Below are 26,906 nucleotides of genomic sequence, written 5' to 3'. Positions count from 1 at the left end.
CAGGAATAAATGTTAAAATCATTACGGCCCCTACGTTCATTTTCGCACTAACCTGCAACTGTTGTTGATTCACAGATAAGAAAAAAATCAGCGCACGCAGTTGCAGCCAGTACTACAATCAACGCCAGTGGCGTACGTACTACCGATCGTTATCTGCACTCGGTTATTCTTGAGCGGCGGCTTCGCATGTTGCTTTCTGCTCGTCCGTTAACGTACACCAGCGAATCTGAAGTGCCGGCATAAGCGAGCTGCGCTGCTTCGTAGTGCCAACGTAGAACCTTACTAGCGCTGGACGAATGGTCGCGAGCTGATGATCTGGATGCGTTAGTGTGGGGATATTTCCCCGAAGAGGCACTTTTCTGCAGTTTTATTTTTTTGAGCGAGTTTTGTCTTCGTGTTGAAATAGCCAAAGCTTTCTGAAGCTTCAGGGCGTGGTAGCATTTCTTTTTCGCAAACCGACAAAATTATTCTGTACTTCGCTCAGTGAGGTCCCGAAGTGCTATGTTCAATGACCGCTTCAGAATGCGAGTTGAGGAATTAACGCGTTTAAGCGAACTGCTTGAGTAATTAATGCATTGCGCCAATCTTAGGTCGATCATTATCCAGTGATGCAACCGTGACAAGATCGCTTAATTCTATCACTTGGCCGATTTGTTGCCACTTTAATACGTCTCCGCACAAACACTGTTTACATTATCGAAACACTTTGTGATCAATAGCTGCTTTTTGCGAAAGTTGCGTGTTGGGTCAACCGGTTTAGAAAAAGTTCAAAAAGCGCTGGTAGCATCCAAAGTAGCCTTTCGATTCCTGAGAGGTACTTGAATCACAGATCACACATTTTTGCTATTTGTATTCATTAGGCGACATCAAAAAGGTCTACATTTATTCGATTTCATATTCAGCCTGGCCTTCTGTGCTCTGTTCTTCCTTGCTCCAAACAAGTATGCCACAGGCACTTCTTCGGAGATTTTCTATAAAATGTGGTTGATCATTCTTAATCATTTACGAGGTTCAACAACGGGGGTTGTAGAACTCCTGCCGTGCACATCAGGAAATGTTGAATTGCGCTTTGTAGAACCTGAAGTTTAAAGAGAGAGAGAACTTGTCGACCACGCTGAGTCACAGTGTGGAGCGAACGCTTACCCCCACAGATGCGTCCTTGAGGTTGCGTTTACTTTAACGGTATACGTAATTCTCGTCTCAGGAACGACACAGCCCAGAACGTTGCGCGTATCGTGCTCCGGGTCAAAGCAGCGTCGCGAGTTTCGTCGTATGAGCTTCTGTAAAACCTCCGCTACAATTTGTATACACAAGGCCGCCATAAGTTGGGAGGAGTAAGTTCATTGTTTATTATGATTGTTGGCCGATCCTCGACGGCGTGCCCCACGCAGTTCAAATGGCTGTCACATTGCAAACAAACCCATCTTAAGGGCCTTGGACAGCAAACGTCGCGCAAAACCCGTGTTGACCGAACGATGATCTAGCCGTGAAGCGCTGTCCGGGTCTTACACGGCGTCTACTGGGCGCGTGTTCGCGAGACGTGTCTGTGCAAACCTACTGCTGCTAGAGACGCCAAACGATTTCTGAATGACGCCGTGGTTCAGGATTAGAACCATGCTCGCTGTTTACTTGGGTCAGCGCTCTTTCGTTCCGGGTGTATTTGTTTTGTAGCTCCGAACTTCTCCCGCGTTGGACGAGAGCGCGATGCAAGTTCGGACATTTAGCCTCACCCGTGGCTGCGCCCCGACGCTGCAGGCCAATAAGCCAAATATATGTGTTTGCAGGAGCACGAGGGAGCTGTCGTACAGCGCGATGGCCGTCAAGCGACTGCTTTCCGGATGTGCTCTAGCTGTGTTTGCCTTCTTCTCTATTACCTCCTTTTCTTTTTTAAATCAAACTGGTTGCCTTGCTTAGAGGAGAATAAGGTGGCAGTCCTACGTTTTCCAAAGGAAGTAAGTAGATCGCTAAGATGACATTCCATTCCCAAGACGGCTAGACTGCAGATGCATCGCTGTTGTACACGGCATTGAGCATGAAGTTTCACCAAGGTTGTGCGTGCGTGTGCGCATTCGGGAGGAGGGTGCGTTTGCCGGATCGCGATCATTGTGGAAAGTCAGTGTTTCATCCGTGCTGTGGGAGGAAAAAAATATCTTCAAATTGTAATAGCGGCTTGAGAGAAAGGAATATCGTGAAAGCTTTCAGCAACACAACAACGCAAAGCCCATTAGATAATGATGCTTAAGAACAGAGAAAACTTGCCACAATAAAGTTGTTCTATTTCCACTGCGTATTCAATATCGAGGATAACTTTAGCACGTTAACGGACTTTCACAAAAAGCTCTTTGGTTGACTGTAAATCAGCGCAGGTTTAGTCGTGAACAGTGACTGAATATGAACAGAGGCGAGAGGTTACACTGAAACAAAGCGCGGAATGAAATTCTTGGACAACAAACCATTTCAGTTTAAAACTCCGTCAATTCATTTCGGCATCCGAAACAGCCTCGGCGACGCAAAACAGAAAGTGGGCGGCAGAAGCCAGGGGAAATGCGGTGGCAGAGAATGGCGCATGTGAATGCAGCACCGACTTATTAAAAACGCTCGGGAAGTGTGAATGCGTGCGCGCAGTGTGTTCACACTGGGCGACTTCCGCAGAAGGAGTTGGGAGTTGATTTGGTGCCCGGAAAAAAAGAAAACAGAAATGAAATAGCGGCCCCGGCACGCAGAAATGTTGAGATTGCTCTGTTTCGGCCGAAGAGCGCAGCCGCACCGAGGTAAGTGCAGGAGTGAGTAATGCACGGTAACGTCTCGACTCTAGCCCCGGGTCGGCATACCGGGCAAGGGCGCAGCAGACGGCAGCCGGAAGGTCTTTATTCCCAGCGGAGCCTACAGTGGCTGTGCGAACGCTGGAAGTCCCGCTTCCGCGCTCGGTGACTTCTCTAGTCACCTCGCGACGCCGCCCTGCCCCTTTTATGTACACCGGACGCTCTCACAAAACGCAGGAAGCGTTTTTTGTAGCGAGAGCTACACTGGGCTACCAGTCGAGCCTTTCGCGGTGCATGGGAGAGGAAAGTTGTGCGCATGCGCCGTTACTATGGCAACCGGAGAGGAGCAAGCTGCGGCGTGCGCTTCGCCGTCGCCGCGGCCGCTCGCCCGCTCCACCGTCGGAGCCGAGCGTGAGGTCACGCGGATGAGCGCACAACATGAACTGGTGGGCGAATTGGTCAGACATGGTTCTTGTAAACCAGCGCAACGGCTCGAAGCCAAACAGTGTTTAATCAGCGCTGTCTTTTGTCCCTTCCCTGTTTGGCTGCGAGCCGTTGCGCTGGTTTACGAGAAGCGTATGAGCAGTTGTGCGCACGCGCCGATACCTCGGTAACCAGAGAGACCCGACAGCCGCGCCGCGTTCTTCGTCGCCGCCTCGCCGCACGCCGCTCTGTCACCCGAATAGCGCGTCGCATGCGCAGCATTGCGTATAAAAGGCGGAGATGTAATGGCCGTCTGTATCACAACGTTTGACACGCCTGCCGAGAAGGAGAGTCCAGCCGCTGCTAAACGGCGGTATAGGCAAGAGAAGATTAACTTCCGATCCTGAGGTTGTCGCCTGGCACTTGGCTACTCAACAAAGAGAGAATGAGCGTATAAGAAGGCGAAGAGAGCAGCGGAGACGGCCAATCAGAGACAGGAACGCCTTGCCAAAGCGAGATGCCAGACTGCCGAGCGTAATAGACGGCGTATAGCCGCCGAGATGGAGCCTATGTAAGGCATCAGTCAACGAGAACCAACACAAGAACAAGTGAAGGACCGTCGCGTGACTGATCACACTATTCGAGTTTCCGAAAAACAAGCTCTGCCAGGGAAACGTACCTCTCCCTACGTATATCCTGGCATAGCCGAGCTAAGCCACTGCCAATTTTCTGTTCGAAGCAGAGCTGGGAGCGCGCGGCGGTGGCCACGTCGCCGCCGAAATTACGGCTCGCCCAGTCACTGGTATCAACGCGTTCGGGGCGACAGAGTCGAATCGTCCGGGCGGAAAACGAATAACGGTAAATTCGGACCGATTCCCCCCTTTGTTTCTTTTTCCTCCTCTCGGCGCCCGTATATCGATAGAAAGTGGCAGAGCTGCCGAGGAAAAATTTGCAGAGAAAAAAAAAAACGAAGGCGCGCTAAAGAACACTGGAAAAGTCGGGCAAAACAATGACGGGGCCATTCGCCGAGCACACCTAGTGCACTTCAAAAGAGGCGCGACGGAGCTTTGTTGAACTTGGCACCCAGCCGGTCGCAGTGGAAACGTGCCGTGCACACCAATACTGGCGACGGGGGGCACAATGCGGGGCGAAGGGAAGCGGACGAGTTTCCTGCATGGCGGCACCCGGCCACTGGAGTCGCTCGCGTTTTGCGCTCCCATTGTCGAAGGATGGCGCGCGGGGCCCTAAAATCAACACGCAGGCCCGGCAGATGCCGGCGAAGTGAGAAGAGAATGTATGCACGGTCGGATTGAGCAATGCAATTCCGGGGCCCGTTCGCATCACTGCGTCTTGCAGGGCGCTTGAGTTACAGGGTTCGTGAAGCGAGTGGCGCGCATAGAGCGCCGAGCGAGCAGTATACCCGGAGCGCTGGAGGCTGCATTCGAAGCCGCAGTGTTCCCGAGTGACTCGAACGAAGGGAGTAATACAGCTTTTTTTTTTGTTTTTCTGCCGACGGCACAAAACCGTGACCGGAAAGAACGGGATAGCCATCACAATGCTGTGGCGGCATGTCTGTAAATTTTTGATGAGCGCATTTCCATGGCTTTAGTGTTGCTCACTGCTCTTTATTTGAAGCTTGCTGACTCTCATAAGCAGACTCGAAAGTTTTTGCTTGCTGAAGTAAGGCTAGTGAACATTTCTTTGGCGTTGCAATGCTTCTTGCTAGAGGGGGTGAAAGTTTGAACGGCGTATTTGCCATGACTTTTTATTTTTTCTTGAAAGTTTCACTGAATCTTGATATCCACATTCGTTGCTCTCTTTCAAATTTTTCCCATTTCGCGTCCGCACCTGACAACGAACGTTGCATCCAAGTTGCTGTCTTCATCGGCTAATTGTTTCATTTTGTGCTGCACTAATAAATACACTTTTTTTCTCTTTATTATGTCACTACATAGCTTCCTTTATGACCCTGACGATTAATGATGGCATCTCGTAGCCTGGCGACCAGCGAATATGACATATCGGGGCCAGCTAGGGAAGGCAACCAAGAAAGTGTGACAATAACTGCAAAGCTTTGTCCCCGACTCCAAAGAGCAGTTAACAAAATTAATCCATTGATGTGCTTGAGCCGTTCTAGACCAAGACAGTCCTCGCCCAAAGAAGTCGTTCTGCGGTGAATAAATGAATTGAGCGCCTCGCACGTTGCGCGCGAGTTGTCATCAATTTCTTAACACGTTTGCCTGTTTCAGTGTCACTGTTGAGATAAATGAGACTGATAACAGGTGAACAGTGAGAGCTTTCGGAACGAATGGAGCGCTTTTACGAAATATCCGACCAGAGTCATAACCTTCAAAGTATGTGGCTCAGTGCGCGCTTTATTTATCCACCTCGAGAGAATCCTTTCTTCCGGAACGCAGCAGGACTCGCTTTTGAACAGGGGACACATATCCGGTAAATATGCGTCGTGCCGCTCCGGTCGCCGCTAGCGAACTGCTGCCCTACTGCAAGTAGGAACACACGTAGCGGCAAGCACCAGCATGCCGCTTCTCCCAAGCTCTGCCCGCAGCCGGTATCAGCTTGCCACCGCCCAGCAGTGTCTAGGTGTAACTCATGTCCGCCCAGAAAAGGCAAAACAGCCCTGCTATCAGAAAGAATGCTATGTTTGAGCAGCGGAAAAGCATGCCTGCGCAAGTAGCGATCTTTCGGCAAAGGCGCCGCCCGCGAGGTCGTTGGGCAACGAAAGGCGCTGCTGCCCGGCTGCCCTGGTCGTCGCTAGGCCTATAGCCTGTTTCGCACCGAAGCCGCACCGGACGGCGTTTCGGAAGTCGTCTGTGCTATATTAAAAGACTCTTTACATCACTTTATCTGTTCACAGCGTTATCTCATAAAATAATTAAAATATGGTTGGTGCCAGCAGCGGAACTAGCGAACGCTAGATGAGCCGCACCGCCACGGCGGGCAGCGGCCGTTGCAAAGCTGTTGTGGAAAGAAATTTACTAGTATCACAGTTGTTACTTTTACGAGTAAATCTGTATTGGTCAACAATCCTCGAAAATGGTACATTTTTTACATTTCTCTATCCGACGGTCTACTATTTAGATGAAGAAGAAATTTTAGCTCATTTTTCTGACGCTGGCGTACGGGATACAGGCTGGGCGGCCGGCAGGCAGTCCTGTCTCGGTGGAGTTCACGTTCGCATAAGAAAAGACAAAATAGCCATGCTATCACAAAACCTGCTTGCTATGTTCTAGCAACCGCAGCATGCCCTGCTCAAGAGCCCAGCTTTCGGCAACGACACCGCCGCGGGCGATGAGCCCTGGCTGCCCTGGTCGTCTAGCCAGTTTCGTATCGATGCCGCAACTCAGGCCGCTTCGGGAATGGCCAGCGATAGTAATAAACGTGCTACCATCGTCACAGATTTATTGTGAACCTCGTTTCATAGTTAAATAAATATATGCTTGGTTTCCGTGACGCCTTCAGCAGAGGAGCTAGGAGACGCCAGGCGAGCCGCGTCAGGAAGCAACAGCAAAGAGGCTATAGGAAGAAATCTGCTTGTATTGCAGGTTATCCCTTCCACCAGCGACTCGTTATTTACTAATGATCATCAAAAATGATTTATTTTTGACATTCCTGTATCCCAGGGCTTGTTATGAACGCGAACAAACAATAGAAAATTTTAGCTAGGCGGGCCAGCTGCCAGCGGAGCGGAGCGGACGAGAGGGAGACGCTGCTGCGCATGCGCAGAACGCTCAGGCGGCCAGCGGGTTTACGGCGGCCGGCATCCACGCTGCAGCGCCCCCCCCCCCCCCCCCCCCTCCCTCCCCTGGGAAGCGCACGTTAGGTCATCATGAAGTAAGCGCTCTCCGCGCTCGCATTGGCTGTCGTCCCCCGGTTTGATACATCCGGCACTCGCCAGCAGGCTGGAGCGTGGTCGCCGGACACGGCGCGCCGGAGCGGATTCCCCCGCCTTTGGTGCAATCTGGAGTGAGACCCACTTAATCAAGGTGGTGTGCAGTGCTTGGTTTCGCAGGCTGTGTGGTTGAGAAACTTTATAGCGTACGCTTCAGCGTCATTTCCTGAACCGGACGTACCAAGATTTTATCTGCGTTTCACTTGGGAAGTCGTCTCAACAAACTTTACAAACATTCCCGAACAGTATTCGAGGTGGATGTCCAGGCCGGAAAAAGAATCGTATGTAAATGCACTGACACAGTCGCTTAAACAATTGCGCTTTGAATGTGATATGGACATGGCACAATACCTCATTCAATGGCGTCTGACTGCCGATTTAACCGTGGAAAACTAGGGCGACAATTGACGCGTTCTCAGTAAGGCTATTTTCGGAATGCGCCCAAATGATGTGCGAATCAAGTCGAAAGTTTCGGTGATAATGACTCTTGTCGACTTTCCTTACCGACCACATGACACTCGGTGCTTACAGCTGTACTCTGACGTAAAGTGGCCCCTAATTTTAATTCATACGCTTGTAATACTTCAACACACGCGCCATTTTTTTTCCGCAGAAAGAGCACGCTTCAGATATCTCCTCACGATTGAACAGCCCATTTTCTTTTTGTTATTTTTTGTCGAAATAAAAAGATAATTCTTTAACACTTTTCAAACACATAGACAAAAACTAGTTTGGTTTAGTTTATATGGTTTAACGTCCAGAACTGACTCAGGCTATAAGAGACACCGTAGTGAAAGGCTCCCGAAACTTCGACCACCTGGGGTTCCTTAACGTGCACTACCATAGCACAGTACACTGTCCTCTGGTATTTCGCCGCCATCAAAATGCGACCACCGCGGCTGGGATCGAACCCCGGCTTTCGAGGTCGGCAGCCGTGCGCCATAACCACTGTCCCACCGCGGCGGCCCTCAGAGAGAAAACCTTTATGCCTAATAGGTTGTATTGTGGAAAAAAAAAACAGTCATCAAATGTGTTGACTGGAGTACGAGATAATTTGCACCATCTTCATTATCTATAAGGTTTTTTTCGTGGCACAAGACATTATCTTTGCGCTCGATTCACCTGGACGAGTGATACTGCCCGAGCACAAAGCTTTACACCCTGAGCTCATGTTTCTTACGCGATGCGTCGAAATTTCCGACGGCGCCGATTATATTAGCGACGGTCAGATAAATTAGCTTTAGTATTAGTGAAAATTCACCGCTACCCAAAACATTGCATGGCTGCGTTAGTCAGTGTAGTCTTCGTTTAAAGAATGTTCTAGTCGAATAAATATGAAAGCGTAACTTTATTAGCGGGCAGTCCATTACTATTCACAAAATATGACCTAGAACAGAAGTTTTGGTTTTCATCTACGCTTGCGTTTTCTTTAGATCATTCGTGACTTTCAATTTTGAGGCAGACGCAAAAAAAAATGTCGATTGTAAAGTGTGAATAAAGTGTTTTCTTTCGTATCGTTCGCACCTAAATCATCCACTGCACGAAATCACAAATGGTCGACACTGAACGTCAGTAAAACTTACCTCCTACGACGTGGCAGTTCAGAATGAGCAGCATTCCCTCATTGCTGGGCCCCACGGTTCCATTTAGTGCAGAAAGGTTTTCGTCCAGTATGAGGGGCTTTCCTGGGGGCACTATAAAAAGAGAGAGAGAGAAAAAAAACAGCGCTAAGAAGGCGGAATTGCTTCAGCGCTAGTGCTGGCCATCAGCAACTTCCAAACTGCCAATACTAGAAAATACAGGAAATATTAAAGCACCCAGGTCTAAATAAAGAAAAAAAAAACTAGCCAGTCATTTCTGCATAAAACATGTACGCACCGTTAATTACCTGAAGGTCACCGCCGCGATGGGTTCAATTTTTATATTAGAGTATGATGTAAAATGACTGTCGCATGAAAAACCGGACAACAGACGAAGAGGAGACAAAGATGAGCGCTGAGCCTTCAGCCACTTTCCTTCGGTCGTCTTCGTCCGCCATCCAGTTTTTTGCGCTGATATCATCTTCCATTAAGAAGGTACCAACAGGCCCAATTCGCTGCATTAAATAGGATACAGGGTCGTACTGGCTGGTGGTTTTAAGTTTTGTTGATGGCGTTTGGTAATTATTATCTTTTTTTCGAAAATTTTGTAACGGGACATTTTCACTTCCATGCAAAACATCGGCGCCGAGACATGCAACACTGGTCATCGCTTTTATGAGTCGCTGAACGTAAGAAGCGCCAAGAAGTGCATTAAAGCGTGCATGACTGCCTACCCCCGAGTGCAGTCTCTAATGGCGTGCCTTCTAGACCTTTATTTAGTTCAGGGAGAACCATGGAGATTGCGAGAGCAGAAGGTTAGCGTGACTAATGAAAGAATGTGAACAACCTAACCCCTTTGCTGTGAAAAAGCGTATCATTACGTTCATGAGGTTAATACGAAGGTTGCCAGTTTCGTCGCAGAAAAGCATGCATATTAACGAGCACCTTGCGACTCAATATTAATGAAGCTATTGCGCTATTACTCAGCCGCAGCAGCCTTGATAATATCATGCGTGCTCTGAAGCAGCAGTGCACGGGGGAGAAATGCGGAGGAGCGGCTGCTTGCTTCACGCTCTGATCGTGCTCCTTGAGGCGTGCGTAACGGCGGCATAAAGTTCTGAAACGCTAGCGCTGAAGAATAGCCTGCTGACGTGTACCGATATTTACGGAGGCCAGGGCACCTCTAGCTTGTATGAAGCACAGACCCCTCTTTCGAACTTAAGGATGCAAGTGGGTGTTACTTAGAAATGTTAAACAAAATTCTATTATCTCGTTTCGGGGAATCCTTATTCTACACCTTGCTGTTGTTAAGTGCAGCTAAGAAGAGTTGCCTCAGTGTGCCCCACCGAGATATCGCGAGTAACAAATCGACAAAATTCTATAAATTCGATAATGTATGATTACTAAAATTATGCAGTTCTAAAGGTGGCCATCATGTACAAATTGAAGACCGTTGTCAAACATTGCCTTTTCTTGCAAGCTTTAACCAACTAATAAAGTTTCTACTGTCCATATTACTTACCAGATCTTCTATTTCTTGACAAGCACTAAACGAATAAGGTCTCAATTTTACGACAGAAGGGCTTTAAATTAATGATATTGTTCTATTTTACACCCACACTACAGGACGTTTTCATCGTTACGTCACTGAGTTCTCTGATTCTGTCTGGTTATTGAAACTAACCTGTTTCTAAGAAACTTTGTCGTGCAAAAGAAAAATTAAGCTCATTTATATGCGCCGCACAGTCGAGTGACTTGTGCCCACTGCCAACTGCAAGTATTCTTTTCAAACAATTGCTTACACCATTTAGGAGCTCTTCAAATATACTGAAAATAATAGAAAGAATATCGCGAAGTAATAATGAAAAGGTTAACAAATGATAATTACGTGATGAAATGAGCTTCTGTTTTGTGTGTGTTTCTCGTGTACCACAAAGCTTTTATTCTTCTTTTTTTTTCTGCAGAATGTTTCAACCTTAATTGGTTCAATGGTTTCCATTTGATTATATGGTGGTGTTGTTTATAGCACCACTCTTTTATTTGTATAATGTACCTGCAATAATAAGTGTGGTTTAAAAAGTTGTATCTCATTGTATAAAGAACGCCGCTGTGGACGAAATAGGCGTAGTCTCCTTAAAAAGCTGGCTTGAGAGAAGCCTTCTGCGGCCGTTCTCTTATTTGCGTCAAAAGAAGAAAAGTTATTCAATCCCATTTAAAAATAAAAACATGGTCGGAAATAAAGGATAATACGGAACCCGTAAGAAACAGTTACTGGGCCGTGCACATCATTGAACTGAATTAGATAAGCGCGCGAGAGCAGCACTACCAAAACATATTGCGAGACATAATGAGCGCGATATCTGCATTCCCTTTTTAAACATATTGAGGCTATCCGCTGTTTTATTAAGGCACCTGATATGGCTCAGGCAGCTGTCCCAGATATTTTAGGTTTTGGTGAGGAGAAGGAATAGTTCAGCTCACTCTCGAGAGATCTGAGGCATTGGCAACCAAAACCCACCCACACCTAATGAAATCGTGCTGCCTACCAAACTCTTGTGACCTGTATATTTTCGACAAAGGCTGTATACCTGCTCCTTCACGATGAGAGAGAAACGTTGGCTTTGCCTCAAACAGACTGTCCTTGCAGTAAAGCACCCTTTCAACAAACACTCAAAAAGTATTCGTTTGAAACGTTGGCTTTGCCTCACATAGAGAATTCCTGCGGCAAAGCACTCTTTCCGTGCGCGCCGAAAAGGGAATTTCTTCGGAGCAAAACGAAGGGGGGGGGGGGGGGGAGAGAGGCGAGGCACAGGCAGCAAATACATGCCTGGGCATCCCGCGCGGGCGCAGGCAGCAGAATGAAACATTGTGCTGCAGAAAGTAAATGTGCGCAGCAGGGCACGCCTAGCTCGCGGGCTCATCCTTTCGGCGCGGCGATGTTTAATGCGTCCGCTGAACGGGCACAGGCGGTGGTTATCGGAAGGGGGCGTCGTGCCGCGCGCAGCTCTGGCGCGGACGCCATGGCTGACTTGGTGGCTGCCGCGGCACGCACACCGGCATGTGCGTCTGGCGAGTGAAAAAGCTGCCCCGTGGACATAGCCGACGTTGGGCGCTGTTTCGCCACCGTTGCTTATCAGCGCCCGCAATCCCCACACGCAATATGTCATACTGGAGATTAGCTATTCCAGGCGCGCGTACTCCTTTCGTAAGCTGGTACGATGCTTTTGCTTGTTTTACTATACTCGCCTGTTTGTATTCATTGCGGAGGCAGTTGATTCCCGGAGGCACTGAGCGTTCCATGAGCGGGGCTCCGGACAGGCTTCGCGAGCGCTAGGCGACCGCTCGGCCAAGCCGATTGCGCCCCGCAGTCAACGCCGACAACGGAAGCCCACGGTCGTTACGCATGTTATTCAGCGTTGAGATACTCGGGCACCCTGAGCTCTCATCAACAAGAAAAAAAAAAGATTGTGCCGTCACCCACTCGTGTTTGTTTTTATTTTGCCAAGGCAGAGCATGGGCTCCCCTTAGCCACGATCAGTATCAGAGATGCGGGACAACGACAACAAAAAAGATAATATCCAACAATTGCGTCCAGCCTTCAAAAGCAAATCAACCTCATCGTGAGGAAACATTCAAAAAACAAGTATAGACTTTATTCAGCTCCATGATTAGCTACCAGTAGGTTCTTATTTTAATTGAATCGTTATACCCGACTACAAAAAATACAATGCAGCGTATTCAAGGTCACTGACTTAAAGATAAATATGGTGCCTCGATTAACAGTGCACGCCTCCTCTGTGTCTTAGTCTGAAGGTGTGACTCCTTGCATCGCAAGGAATGATTATTTAGAGAAGCGGCGCCCAGCACGCGTTACTGAGCGAGCCCATCAAAGATTCCTCGAGGCATACTCTGTCCCGGTGCGCAAGACGCGGATCAAGTAGCGCCGTGGAAAAGAAACTCCGCTTGAGAGGCAGAGCAGGCGGGTGGGCTGTCCTTCAGTGTTTGTGCGTGTGTGTGTGCACGCGTGCCTGACACGCCGCTGACGTCACGGTTTGTCCTCACAGCCCCTGATATGAACTGCCGCGCCCGAAGTGAGCCGACCGGCGCCTGAAAAGTTTCCGGCGGCCGGGGTGGTATTGTTTGCCGAGAAGCGACTTAGAGGTTTGCTCACTACTTCACCGAAGGTTCCCCGAGGCGGCCGGAGAGCGTCGCGCGATTGTATTGCCAGCTTACGAGTCAACAGGAAATCCCGCGCGAGGCTCCTCTTAATTAAGGCGCGGCCGGAATCGCCGCGCGCCCGAAAGGAGGAGGAGTGGCGCGGCGCCTTGGCTCCCTATGATGGGCCTGACAGCAGCGCCTGTAGGGCATCCCACGGCTGTTGACGGTCGCAGTCGGCGCAGGATATCGCGTCGCGATTTCACGTCCGCCTGGGTGGGCCTCCTCTGAGCAGGTCTTTATCGAGGAGCGACGCGACCGCTGAACACTTTAAGAACATTTTAATTGGCGCCTCTTCACAACTTCTGCCTACGATGGCGAACTTAGACTCGACTGTTGTCTTTCCCGCTGCGTTACGTAGTTTATCCATCGGCGGCAGCGACGAGTGGCGCTCGTAGGTTTCATAATCGCCGCAAAATGCTGTTTACTTTGTTTCCCTCAGAAGGAGTCACACTTAAAGAAAGCTCAGTACTGCATTGCACGCCGTGTTTGTTGTTGATGAAAAGGAAACATTCCCGGCGTTGACAAGCGTCTCGATGCTTCAATTTCGATTACTGCATCTCCTATAGTGCTTTATAGTGGCCTTTGCATAATGAGGAGGGCAATTTACCGTATCTATTCTTTTTATACATGATAAATGCACAGGTTTTTAAAATGTCAAGTGAACCTTTATGCTGCTTACCATCTGGCGGTTTCATTATGCGTGATCTCTGGAAAAGCGCTCATCGTGGTAGCCTGGTAACTATGGGTGTGATTAAGAGGTCCTATTACCTTTTTCGCGATGTCTTGCGATTTGGTACGCACTATGTGCACAGGCAAACTTCCAAGCAATTTAAAGGCAGCAGCTGCTGCTAACGGGTATGTGTATATGTTTCGTGAGTTTACATGGGAGAAGACCTTAAAACTTCGGCGCTCCAGTGCACTGCTGAGTTCCCGCTTGCCGCGTGCACTGAGGAGAGCGGCTGCAACCACTGTCATTATTTATTAATTGTTTTATGAACCTCTCTTTGACCGCACGAAGAAACAGAGCTTGGACCTCGCTGGCGTCGCAAGCTGCAGAGAAGAAAAAACTAAGTGCTTGTGGGCAAACATTTCTCCTAACGGCGTGTTTTCGCTCCAAGCTACCCTATTTCAACGTCGCAACAGGGACACAAAATTTACGTGGCCTTGTAGTGCATTTTAAATGGCATTTGAGCTCATTAGGCAGCAGTAGCGCTGTCGATTGCATCAGGAGAGAGATTATCTGCATGCTGAATGCAAAGTAGTTTGAACTGAAGCATCTAATCTAGGGCAGCATTACTATCTAAATGTCGACATACGCTGAAAATAGGTCATCGACGTTCGAGATGCGACGCGAGGCAACTCGTCGCTGTGCGTCAAGGGCAATGATGTTATGCTGCTGATCACGAGTTCACGAGATCCATCCGGAACACGCACGCAGCAATTCGATGGAGGTGAAATGCAAAAACGGCCGTGTACTCAGACCTCAGTACACGCTGGAGAACCCTCGGGTGTCAAAAATTATTCTAGCACTCTGCAGCGTAGCCTGCCTCTTTGGTAATACAGCGTTGTTTTGGCAAGCAGAAATCTATCAAATTCACAAAGATTACAGAAGAGTCACAGCATGCGTCCCGTCTGCTTGTCTGTCTCTGTCCGCTGTTTTATTCGCGCTAGATAACATGTCGCAGCCAGTGTCAGCCCAGCTTTCTTGTCTAATCACAGAAATTTGTTAATCGCTTCAAAACGCAACGTAGTCGCACTCAAAGTTTACTGGGAGCTCTTGAGCGTTTGATATTCGCTTGTTAAGAAAATGACCCTTAATTTCTCTGTGGAAGTGGTGGACTATTTAAATATGGTAAAATATGTCAGCAACACATTCCAATCAAGAAACATTCCAAAACCTTTTTAATGGATTATGGGTAATGAAGCCGTCATAAGGGATAATCGCGGCCGTGCACGTTTTGGTGTCTCACTAAAGCGCTCTAGGCACTAAAGCGCCTATGATCCCTATGTGTGCTTACAATTTTGAAATATTGGGCCGTCAAACGCGCATGCCACTTCAAACGCAAAAAAAAAAGAATGAAAGGCATAATGGTTGTCGCGAGTGAGGAAGAGTGGCGTATGCTTCCGCCGATGACACGCTTCAGTTTTCCGAATCACGAATAATGCGTCCCCTTCCTCCACGTGCCCCATCCTGTCCCATGCTCTACATATCGCGTATCTGCGAGGAGGCCGGCGTACGAACTTGGAAATCGCTGAGCGCCGCGTTGTTTGCAGCGTCCAACGTTTTCGAGATTGATTCGGTTGATACACAATCGCCGGCGCCGCGCCTGGCGCCGCCGATTACGAGGGCCATTTCTCCGCTCCGAGGAGGCGCGTGCACGCACTCTCGCGTTTCGCCAGTCTATTGTGCGCCCCGAAGGCGCGCCGCGCGACCGGAGTAATTCGTCTCTTGACAGAGAGGCCAGCGACATGCGCCAGCCAACACGGCGTACAAGAACGGTCTATTGGCATGCGCGCACGCGTACCGCGCTCGCGGGTTTTTAGTCAATGAAGCCATAGTCTCGTTTGAAGCGAACCGAACACGCGTTTCAAAACCAGCCGCCCGCGCGGTGCGTGGTGGTGCAAGCGGGCTCTCGTCAAAGCTGCCGGCCGCCGCTCGATACCGCGCGAAGGGAGCGCGGTGCAACCATTGCGGCAGCTGTTGTGCGCTTCATCCTTTGTCGCTCCCCCCCCCCCCCCTCCCCGCGTGTTGCAGTGGCCGCGCTACAGGGCTTTAGTTCATTCGAAGAGCTCGCGCGCGGTCAATCATCGTGCCTGCCGATGAGAGAGCGGACGTGAGCCCATAGGATAACTCTTGTTTATGAGGACCGATGGTTTCGCCGTCGGCGTGTGCGAAGCACCACCGCTCATTCCTTGCCCATTGTTCTCCCCTCCGCTCTATCCGCCTTTCTCTCTTTTTTTCTGTTCTGTTGGCGGCGGTTCCTGCGAACCGCGTTATAGAACTTGCTTTCCTTCGCGCTCTGTGGGCCGAGAGCGAAGAACGCCGGCGCCTGGCTGACTCCTTGGCGCGCGCGCGTTGGTGGTGAGGGAGGGGGATGAAAAGAAGGAAGCACTGGAGAGGAAGAGGGAGAGAGTTTCTGCCCTGTTCATCTGTATTGCCCGGTGAAAAATGACGACCTCGATCTCTGCTGAGTGGCGAGATGAATTACTAGGGTAATTCTGTTTCGCGCTTTAGCGCGTGCAGTCGACGTGCTTTTTTGTGAGTCGTGTTTCTTCTTCATTTTCTTCCGCGACTTCCTCTTCGTGCCCCGTGCCTCACTTTCTCTATCCTTTTTTCTCTTTAGACAATTTACACTCTCTCATTTATTCACTGCCGCTCACTGTACGGCGCTATTATTAGCGCGTTATCGCTTGTTATTCTCTCCCCGACGTTCTCGCGCCTGGAGAATGGAAGGGCTTCGGAGAGACAGGACTATTATCCGCGCCCGGATAAAATTGAACACATAACTCCGGGCAACGGCTCCCTCGAGGTCGCGAGCGTGTCGGACGCCGCAGACGCGCGCTGAAATATGATCGGCGCACGGAGCGAGCTCCCCCTATCCAATTAGAGCGTGCATGGAGACGACATGGCCGGACGGCAGATCGCCGTCACCCCCCGCGCGCCTGAAAAGTTCGCCACCGTCGCCGCCCGGGTAGTGGAGACGCGAACAGAGTGAACGCGGTGACTGCAGCGAGTCGGATGATGCGCACACTGCAGAGGGTTCGTGTCCCTCTGTTTTTTTTTAAATTTTTCTCGCGGTCCTCTCAATTTCGGGGTCCTCTCACGCATGTGTGTGACCGTGTCAGAGCGTTCTTGTGCCAGTAGTGCTCTTGTTTTGTTCTAACACACAGCCCACAGTATTTACCGTGTCGCGTTTGCGAAGAAATCTGAATAAAATGGGCTTGGCATCGCTTGTCAGAAAACATTACCGGGATTCTGCGGAGCGCGTTCACGGACAGCTTCCGTAGGCTTTCTAAGTGAACAAAGCGAATACGACGCTCCAGCACCGTCAAACTGGATATGCTTTTAAGGCTGCCTCATGGAATGTGAACGAAGGGTTAAAAATAATTTGTGCATATCGTGGAAACGAAGTTGAAGTTGTATTGCTGGTGGCCCGCTGGAAAAAGAAAGGTGCATTTGTCGCTTCCCACTAAGCGAATTACTCAGATTATTAGCTTCTAAACTACTCTATGTGACCTCCTGTACAAAATATATATGTGTCAATATTACTCTTCTTGTGCATGTTTGGTCAGTTAATAAATTTATTGATTGATTTTTGCCGGAGATCTCGCCGACTGAACACATTAAGTGGAGCAAAAAATGCGGAGACCCGCCACATGAACAGCCAGAGCGGGAGTAGTGCTCCGCGCGGGTCACACAAGACGCGAAGTTTTGCAGCGGCCATTTCGAAATTTTTGCGCTTATTGTTTACAGTAGCCCGAGAAACGCTTTTTCAACAAAGCTGACACTGCGAAAAATGTGCTGTCTGCGAGCAATGCCTCTCTTTTTTCGACTCCCTAAAAACTCGGAGCTTAATCTTTTATCGCAACTCTAGCTGCTTAAGCACTGAAATATTAGTGTTTACCATTTATTTAACATAGCATGAATTAAACATACCTCCATGCGGTTCAAAGAACCACCAAGAATACTAGTTGAATTTCACCCGTTCAGTGTGTATAAATTACTATTAAAGGCTTCATTGACGTTATGAGGGACACCTTGTACATTTGATATTTGCTCAATTGTTTCTAAACGATGCGATCATGTGTGGAAATATTTTGAAATCCGGTGCGCTGCTGCTGTGTGCACACATTTACCTTTTCCTGACGCCTTTGTTGAATGGAACAAACTACCACACAATGCAATAAACGTCGCTCTGAGATCCAGTTCGGAGCTTTGCACAGACATATATGAATCATTGGCTATTGTTAGTTCGTTTATTGTGTGCTGCTTTGTACATTTAGCTTCTATTGTTTTCAACGGGTTAGCATTAGAAGCCGCACCGTGAAGGAAAAGTGCCCGGCGTCATCACACCTCATTATGGTGGGTACACTTGCCGCCTGCCACGGTCGGCAGGCTGCAAAGTGGAAGGAAGAAAATCCTCCTCTCCACTTGGGGGGGGGGGGGGGGGTGGCGGAGGCTGGAAGGGGGTGGCAGGTGGTAGGAGCAAAGCTGAGCAGCAGTTCGTTCAGTGAAATTAAGGAAATAATATTTAATGTCAGATAACTACTTGGCAATGTATACAAGAAGTTAAGAAGTGAAGTTGAGAAGTAGAAGAGTTGGCTTTAAAAGCACGGACAAGGCCTAATGCTAACTTATTGTCATCGCATAATGATAGCTAAGCACCCTCGTAATAATTTTTCTTGGTGCAATCCTCCAGTACTGTGCGCGGCCGTATTGCACGCAATCAATTTTTTTTTGCGTCTTCTTTATGCCGCTGTATAGGGTCGTTGAATAAGGCCCTACGAGCGACGCAGGTATTGGGAAAAAAAAAGTAAAACGGGTACCCATCAGAAGCAAGATCCGGCTGCTGGATGCCACGGGCGTCCTGGATTTGTATCTTCGAATGCAATTTGCAACCTGAGGAGTGCAACAGAAGGAAGAGTGTAGCGAGAATGCCCAGAACAAAAAGAATGTGCTTTTGCTGGCAGCACACTTCCGCAGGATACGATCGAACGCGTGCCTTCAGAGCGATCTTAGATGGGGCACTGTACTGAGAGGTAAAGTCGGCGACTATTTTAGTACGTCCAGTTTTTCACATGACCACTTCTTGCAAGTTTATGTCCTTTATACCTCCTCCAATCTCAAATCTCACACTACTGTTGACACTGGCACGTGGAAAATTGCGACAGGTTTGCAAGTTCCAAGCGCTTTCTTTCTTCCTTTCTTTCTTTCTTTCTTTCTTTCTTTCTTTCTTTCTTTCTTTCTTTCTTTCTTTCTTTCTTTCTTTCTTTCTTTCTTTCTTTCTTTCTTTCTTTCTTTCTTTCTTTCTTTCTTTCTTCCTTTCGTTCCTTCCTTCTTTCTTTCTTTCTTTCTTTCTTTCTCTTCTTTATTTCTTTCTTTCTTTCTTTCTTTCTTTCTTCCCTTCTTTCTTCTTTCTTTTTTTCCTTCTTTCCTTCTTTGTTTCGTTCTTTCTTTCCTTCCGTATTTCCTTCCTTCCTTCTTTCTTTCTTCCTTTCTTTCTTTCCTTCTTTCTCTCTTTTCTCTTCCTTCCTTCCTTTCTTTCTTTCTTCCTTTTTTCCTTCTTTTTCTTCCTTCCCTTCTTTCTTCTTTTCTCTCTCTCTCTCTCTTTCTCTCCTTTCCCTTCCTTCCTTGTTTTATGTGCGTATTGCTAAGTACCACCAAACAGCATCGAAGATGCACTAGAAAAGTGCCGCTGGTTTTCAAGCAAACTAACGTACAAAAAGGCTGATGAGGAAATCTTAGACCCGTGAAAGGTTTTGCACTGTATTTCATGTCTAGTAGAAATTAGGATTTTTTACTCACTGTTAGGCAAAAATCATGTTGCTGAGTGTAAACCTATTACATCAAAGGGAAAAGAAATCGACCGAAATAAACAGCTCTGTTCGTTGCCAACACTAATGGGATATGCGGCTGGCTACGACATGGCCTGGTTAGAACCGGCGCACTTTGTATGAATAAAGGACAAGTTTCTACCGCGTTTTTCCCACCATCGGCGACCACACAATGGTTCTTTGTCAGAACAGGGCATGGGGCCAATGGCAAATGAGAACGGGAGGAAAGTGCAATCGTGGCACGAGTGACTCGTGCCACATTTCTCTGCCGACAGAAAAAGAAAAATGTACACGCTCTCCCCTCAGTCCTATGTTGGGGTGGGTACCCGCACGCCAAGATGGCGTGAAGCCGGAACTGGTGCCGGCGCAATATCGTCGGGATACAAAAACAGTGTCACGCTCATTTTCCGACGACCGTCCCGAAAGCGAAGCAATGCCGGAAGACGGAACAAGAATAAAATATTTAGAGGGGCTCATCATCGCGCTGCGACCAGGGGAGCGCCGCGGGGCGAATGAATGAGCGGGGCAGAAAAGGGAGAAGGGAGGAGAAGTAAAAATAAATATGGCTGGAAGGAACAAAGGGGGCCTCGGAGTCGTGCGACGAGCAGTGTGCGGCCCTAGATTGAAACCAGCCAACGCGGCGGAGAGAACGAAATGCGCGCGGCCCGCGCACGTCTAAATTATATTTGGGCCGCCGGGCGGGCTGGGTGATCCGGACACGCGCCGCCCTGCGCTTAGTGGCGGAGACAAAACACACGGTGCCCCGCCGTTCCTTGCCTAGAAGAGAGTGGGCAGGGAACGACGCGGGGAACTCTTCGAAGCGCGACATACATCCACCTGCACGAATTTACGATGAGCTTCGGGGCGGCCCGCGCTCCCCTTTCCCTCGCTGGGAGAGCGTAATAAAGCGTCACCCCCGTGCCCGGGACGGGGTCCCATTCGAGCCGTTTCCGCCATGAGCAAAAGTCCTAATTGAGGTGTTCGTCTCTGTCAGGGGGCGCGCGCGCGCCGAGAGCGAGCGCTCGCGTGACGCCCCCCCGTCCTTTCTGGGCGCCAGCGCGCACCACCAGCCACATGTCATACGTGCGCCGCCACCTGGCCAACCGGAACGACAGGTGACGCGTCTCCATCGCCCAGCTATGGGCGGCCGGGGGGACACGCTGCCACCGCCGTCTTCCAGCCGCCCAGCTTCCTTGGCTTCTTTTTCTCCCGCTCCCCTCCATTCTGCTGTCGAATTTGCTGCGCCTCCTTTGCTACCATCCTTCTTGCTGTTGGTTTGGCCCCATTCCATTTTTCTTTCCCCGGCTATTACGAGCTGCGCCGGCGGTTGGGCCGCTGCCTTTCTTGCTCTTCGTCCGCCTCTCCATGCTCCCCCCCCCCCCCCCCCCTTCCTGGCTGACGAATGTTTCTTATTGCCTTTTCCATGGCCATATAAACTCGCAAGGTTTGTGGCTTATCCCCGTATTTTATGGCTGTCCTTATCGACGCAAAAAGACGTCATCTAAATGAACCTCCCAGCCGCCTCCCCTTTTGTCCCGACCCAATCTTTCTCTCGTCGTCAGCGTTTTGTCTGACTTCGGGCTCTTCTCTCTTGTCGTTGCCGTGTTTGGCGCAGCACGATGTTTCACGGACCCTTCTGTCGAGCGCGCACGAGCGGCACGAAACCTATTTATTCTATTTATTTTCGTTGCTTCTGTTAGCCACCTTTGTCCTCTGCTCCCTCCTATGACCATTATACCCAGCAGCCTATTCTGACATTGGTAGCGTGCGCTTTCTCGTCGAGGTACCGCCATGTCTTTCCACGAAACGCTTGATGGCCGCTGCAGGAAGATCTCGACGGCGCCTGTTAGGCCAGTCTATCCGGCGACGACGGCCTTTGCCTGCTTGCCCTAAACAAGGGCTCCGCAGATAGCGGCAACGTAAACAATACGAATACAGTTTTTTCGAGACAGAACATTTGCATAGGTCAGAAACCTTGCCTGTGTAAAGTAAGTAAAAGAAAATGACGCTCGTTCCATAGCAGGAGGACATCATTTGATAATACCCGGAACGCTGCGAAACCACCATGAATGCATGGGGGAAAAAAAGAGAGTATGCAAATGGGGCGATACTTTGCTTCGTTTCAAAAGGGTTTTAAATAGATATTAATCCACACTGAGCAAGTTGCCGAACGTTGTGCTTCTATCGTAAGGTACGGAAGCAGGTTTCCCGACATTGAAGTTCAACCAGCCAAGTTGGCTGGCCTCGGATGACGAGTAAATACAAGGCAACAGCTTGCAGCCTTCTGCTTCACTTCCTTTCAAGCTTGCGGCGTGGGACTTCTCGCCTCCGCAACATTCCGAGCGCGCTCTGGGCCATGTTAGCTGGACCAAGGGGAAACCAGCTGGAGGAATTTAGCACAAAGTCGTGCGAGCGTTCCTTTGTGCATGATGCGGTAGGAAACTAGCATATTACGGCTATTTGTTCCAAATTCTGAGCGTTTGATGGTTTGCTGCTTATCCAGAAATGAAGGTTGAGCTGATTTTCTTGTGCACTGCAACCAGTAGAGTTTAAGTCTCCTGAAGACACTCCTTGCTGATCAACGATGACAATTGTGCCTGTTCAGTCGAGAAAGTAGTTTTGGAAACGATGAAAAGGGCACGAAAATGCAGACAATGTATGTCGGGGAGCCGTGCATGCGTCATAGCAGCAAAGCCAACAAGACAACAAATCTTCTTTAGTCCGAAACGGATTTCATGGATTTAATGTTCACTGTAAGGCTGGCGCGCTAGCAGGCCAATGATTAAGAGCACGAGTGACTTCGCTTACTGTTCAGCGGGAGCGCCATTATAATGCTGATACCCACTAACCCTTCAGTGATCCACCAGTGTTAGTCACGGTGGCAACGATAACAAATTATTTTGTCTCCTTCCCTTTTCGTAAAGAAAGGTAACGAAGCGCTCATAAATGTTTCGTTTTCATGTTGTTTGCTCCCCACAAAAAAAACACACGGGCTGCAGAGTACAAAAAGAAAGAACAAACGAGCATTTTGAGTAATCATATTTCTGGCTGTAAGAGAAGGCGACGAGCCATATTACACTCCGGTGAATTCTTCCACAGAGAGCGCCGTTGGCCTGCAGATTTGGAGCCGATGGTTTTTGGAGGCGGCATGCGTGGTGTTGTTTCCTCGCGCGCTGAACACCTCTCATCATTAACGTAATCTTCTGCCGCTCGCTGAAGTAAGAAGAGACCAAGATGAAGTGACTAGGCCACAGCACCGTTCTAAGAAAGTGCGCCAACATTTACTGGCAATGAAAAAATGTGATTGATATGGTATCTCATATCGCAGTAAGGGAGCGAATTGAGAGGGCTGACAAACGACCAAAAAGAGAAGAGAGAGACAGAAAACGAAAACGAGTGGAGAGCACACGCCATCGAGCACGGCGGAGACTGAAGGGGCAGGAAAAGGGGAAAAATAAAGCAGGAAAGAGGCGGAGTAGATGGAGCAAGTCGGACGCGGGAGCCGAGAGCAAAGCCGAAGAGCTCTGAAAGCGTCTCTGGAAGCGCCTCCGAAATTTACGACCCCACCAAGCGTGAAAAGCCCGTTCTCAACGGACGTTCTCAGTGGGAGGTCTATTTATTGGAGACATTATGCCGGCGGGAAGTAAGGACAGCCGATATCTATGGCGCGCTCTCCTCTGGGCACCCGCATGAAGGCGAAGAAGGAAGTGAAAAACTGCTTGCTTTGTGCGCAGTCGCGGATCTCTGTAATTTGCGCTATTTTTGCGAGTTAAAAAAAACATAAGTAGATACCCGGTGTTTGCGACAGGCAAGGCATGCCGCGAAAGAGAACTCCACAAGGAATGGTACGCTTTCCGTGAGAATGCAAATGAAATACCGACGACGTGTCCGGCATTATCAGTGCGCCTGAAAAGAAAAAGGTGAAGTAATACTTTGGCGATAAAAAAAAAGCAAAAAAGTAATATTTTACATTTGCGTTTTTTGGTGGAAACTTATAGCTGAGCTAAGAGTCCGTGGTTTAGTTTCGCGGTGCATCCGCCGTACACGAAGCAAGTTAGTTGAAATTCTGGATACCTCCCCGGATCGAGCGGAAGCCTACAAGCTTGTATCGCTATGGTAAATTAGCTAATTGCGTCCACTTCTCAGGACCATTTGCGGGGACAGGTTGATAAGGGCTGGCCAGGATGGCTCAACAGTTCACCAATAACAGCCAGGCAAAGCAGGGGACTGCCAAGCGGCGGGAACGCAAACATCCCGACTCCAACGTGTCAGAGGTGCCGAGGAGCCGAGAGGTCTTGATAAAAGCCAGCAATATCACTCACTGCAGCCGAGAATGTTCCTCAACATACAGCGAAATGTCGGGAGACATAGTGCGCTCTAGCTTTCTGCCCCGATCGATATCGGTCTGCGCGGCCATTAATCTGTTGCCAGCGACATCGGTGTCAGCGTGCTGTTTTGGCCGCTGCTCTGACTGCAGGTCTCTGGAGTGCTGAGACATAGGCATCGATAGGTGTCAGGACGTTCCCTGTCGTCTCGTTGGTGCTGGTTTGAGCGATCGTCAGCTACGGAACTGGCGGGAGAAAAAAATTCATGCTGCAGAAACAAGAGCGTAATTAAGAACTTCTTGTTGGGCGAGTTGGTGCATACTGTTGTAGGTACGAATTGCGCACAAAAGACACACACAGGAAAAAAGCACGAGGGAGACTGAAAGAGCGACAGAAAACCTGCCTCGAACACAGCGATCCAGAGGTGCCGACTGTGTCTGTGGCCCACGAGTTCTTGAAGTAAAACCTGTTACTCACTAAACGACAATCGGAGGGGAGGAGCGTTATCGAGATCGAACTGCGACGCTTTTTAAAAATGTATAATGAAGCAAAGCTCAGTGGCAACGAACCGAAGCAACGCGCGTGCCCCCTCCCCCCCCCCCCCCCCCGCCCCCCTGCCCAGGAAACAAACAGAGAGCCAGGAATAAAATTTCGACCAAAGGAACGGCGTCGAGTGCCACTGGACAATCACCGTGCGCCGTAAGAGGCAGCGGTCACGCAAGAGCGTGCTCGATACCGTAGGCAGCGCCCATATGTGTCGAGCCGGAATTGCTGCCAATTCGCGGTCGCACCCACGCCTGGCGCCGTCTGACACGGAACCGCATCGCGGCGGGAGAAAACGCTCGCCTCGCGTGCGGCCCGGAGACGCTTTTTTGCTGCGCGTCTTGAGGCGAGACACAGGTTGCCTAAACATAAATGTCGCGAGATTTATGCCGCCGCCCTCGTGATTCACGCACACCTTCCTTTCGCCGGCGTGTCATCCCTGCGAGACGGAGAGCCCCCTCAGTGCCAAATAGAAGAGGCGACGTGGGGCTGGGGGGGGGGGGGGGGGGCGAAATTGATTTGCGCCGACTTCGATCGCAAATGGAAGGCAGCTGGGAATGAGTCACACATTCAAAGCAATCCTCTCTTTGCTCTCGTGGCGGGGCACCTGCGGAGAGAAGAGAGTGGGCGGAAGGGAGGGGGGGGGGGCGTGGACGGAGCAAAAAACAAAGAGCGCTCAGGCACGCCCAGAATTTGTTTATCTTGTCCGCGTGTCCTGCCGCGCATAAGTGCTTTGTTTTTTTTTTGTTTCGGCTCGGTTGTCGAGAGATTCCCTTTTTTCTCTTTGTTACTTCCCGGCCGCCTGCGGAAGAACATAAGGTATGCGAAGGCTCTTCGCAATATGCTGGGAGAAATACTGGCTACCGAGAACTTGCGTTGCCGTTGGCCGGAACTGAAATATTCTTGAGTTACAGAGGCGATTAGGGGGCTGCGTTTTACCAATTTCTGCACGACACCCGAACATGCGAGTTTCTAATTTGAGCCCTTTGGTGACTTTTCGACATCGCAGCTGAGTTTTCGAGCGGAAATCTTATCAAACGACGTCATGACAGCTCTGACTCTTGTTTTGCCTTTCTTAAGAGCGAGAAAATATGACTCGCTATGCGAGCACCCGGCATTATGCCTCGCATGATATTACACACGATGGCACATATAATGACTACTTTCGGTTACTAACATCAGCGCCAACGATACCCACTCATGCGCATCACTGTGTTTTTAGGCCTATCCTCAGCGAAATGCGGGCTGGTATAGATAAAACGAAAGCTCTCCGCTTTAGTTAAATGCAAGTCATTCCTCCTCAGCTCTTCAGCCTGCCTTTTCAAAGGTTGCTGGGAGTTGTAACGCACGACTAGTACACCGCTCAATGATGAAGCAATCAGCATTAATTGAATGGACTGGCAATTTTTACGTGTTTCTGATACAGGCTTCAAAGATTTCAACAGCGGAGCACACAAAGAAAGAGGAAACTAAAACAGCGCATAAGGGTGCCTGATGGCAATAGCTCAGGCTTTCCGGAAGTGTTTGATTTCAGTGAACCAGGAGTCGTCATAGAACATTGGCAGAGCTGACCCCTCAAGCCCAGTTTCTGTGCACTGCTGGCACATGTAGTCCCCGTGACAGGTGCCTGTCGTAGCACCGCACGCATTAAAGCGTGCATGTCCCGCGCACTGATCTACTGGGGCAACTGCGCCGAAGCTGCTCTGCAAAACTGCCATTTTCGTCTGCAGTGAAGCGTGGGAGAGACATGGGGAGCCCAGGTTACCTGCTTGGCGTTGAAGCTAAATTGGCCGTCCAGTGCCTCATCAATGGCGTCGTAGTTAGCTCCCAAGATTAGACGCCACGTTCCAGTGGGCTAGCACTGGGAAATGTGTTGGCGGTGTCCACGCTGCAGCCAGGCTCTGAAGTTGGCGAGTTTGTAAAGACTGAAATGACCAAAGCCAGGCATTGCGAGGGATTCGGCGAGTTATTGCAGCATGTTTTCGTTTTTTTTTTAACGCGACAGCTTGAAGAGTTTCCTTTCAGCGGCGACCCCGGCGTCGGTGGCGTTGGCGTGTCGAGAAAAGCAGATGGCCCACCTGTCTCTTAGGTGACTTGCCATTGTGGCGGCATCACAACCTGCCCACTCTGGCAGGTGGCAGTTAAATTAATGATTGGCCGCGAGAGCTTGCTCGGGAAGAGCAACCTAGGTCTCACAAACCCCACAGGTGGCTGTGTTTGAGACAGCCACCTCCCATCTCGGCGGCGCATCGCTAACCGTTGCACCATTTCGCCTGGAGTGGTATGAGGACTCCCCGTGATTTTTGAATGCATACTACATAATGACCAATTACGCATATCGGGCACGTTGGCAGAATCTAGGCGACGAAGGAGGAGTGCTTGCGCGGGAGGGATCTCATATGCTACCGCATTGTACAGTCCAAGCCACCCGTAGAGCGCTGAAGCAGTGCGTGTCCAGTAACAAAAACTGAAATTAGAGAGCAGCCCCTGATTGCTTGGCAAAGTGCTTGTGTCTACTTTGTTTTCGGGTCTGTATGGCACCACTTACGCTAAAGTGTTGCCTCTGGCGGCTAGCAGCTGCGACGAGATC

General features: G+C 49.6%; 1 protein-coding gene across 1 annotated transcript in view; it reads right to left on the bottom strand.

Annotated features, from left to right (window-relative positions):
- The window catches only part of LOC144114241 (nephrin-like), a 331,266-nt gene that overhangs the window by 38,866 nt on the left and 265,494 nt on the right, over positions 1-26,906 (bottom strand). The window contains exon 3 of the mRNA XM_077647843.1: positions 8,679-8,789. Within this exon, the coding sequence (XP_077503969.1) occupies positions 8,679-8,789 (111 nt within the window). The remainder of the gene's footprint in view (positions 1-8,678; positions 8,790-26,906) is intronic.

This window comes from Amblyomma americanum, chromosome 1 (genome assembly GCF_052857255.1).
Source record: "Amblyomma americanum isolate KBUSLIRL-KWMA chromosome 1, ASM5285725v1, whole genome shotgun sequence".
NCBI lineage: Eukaryota > Metazoa > Arthropoda > Arachnida > Ixodida > Ixodidae > Amblyomma > Amblyomma americanum.
This window is presented reverse-complemented; position numbering and strand designations above follow the sequence as displayed.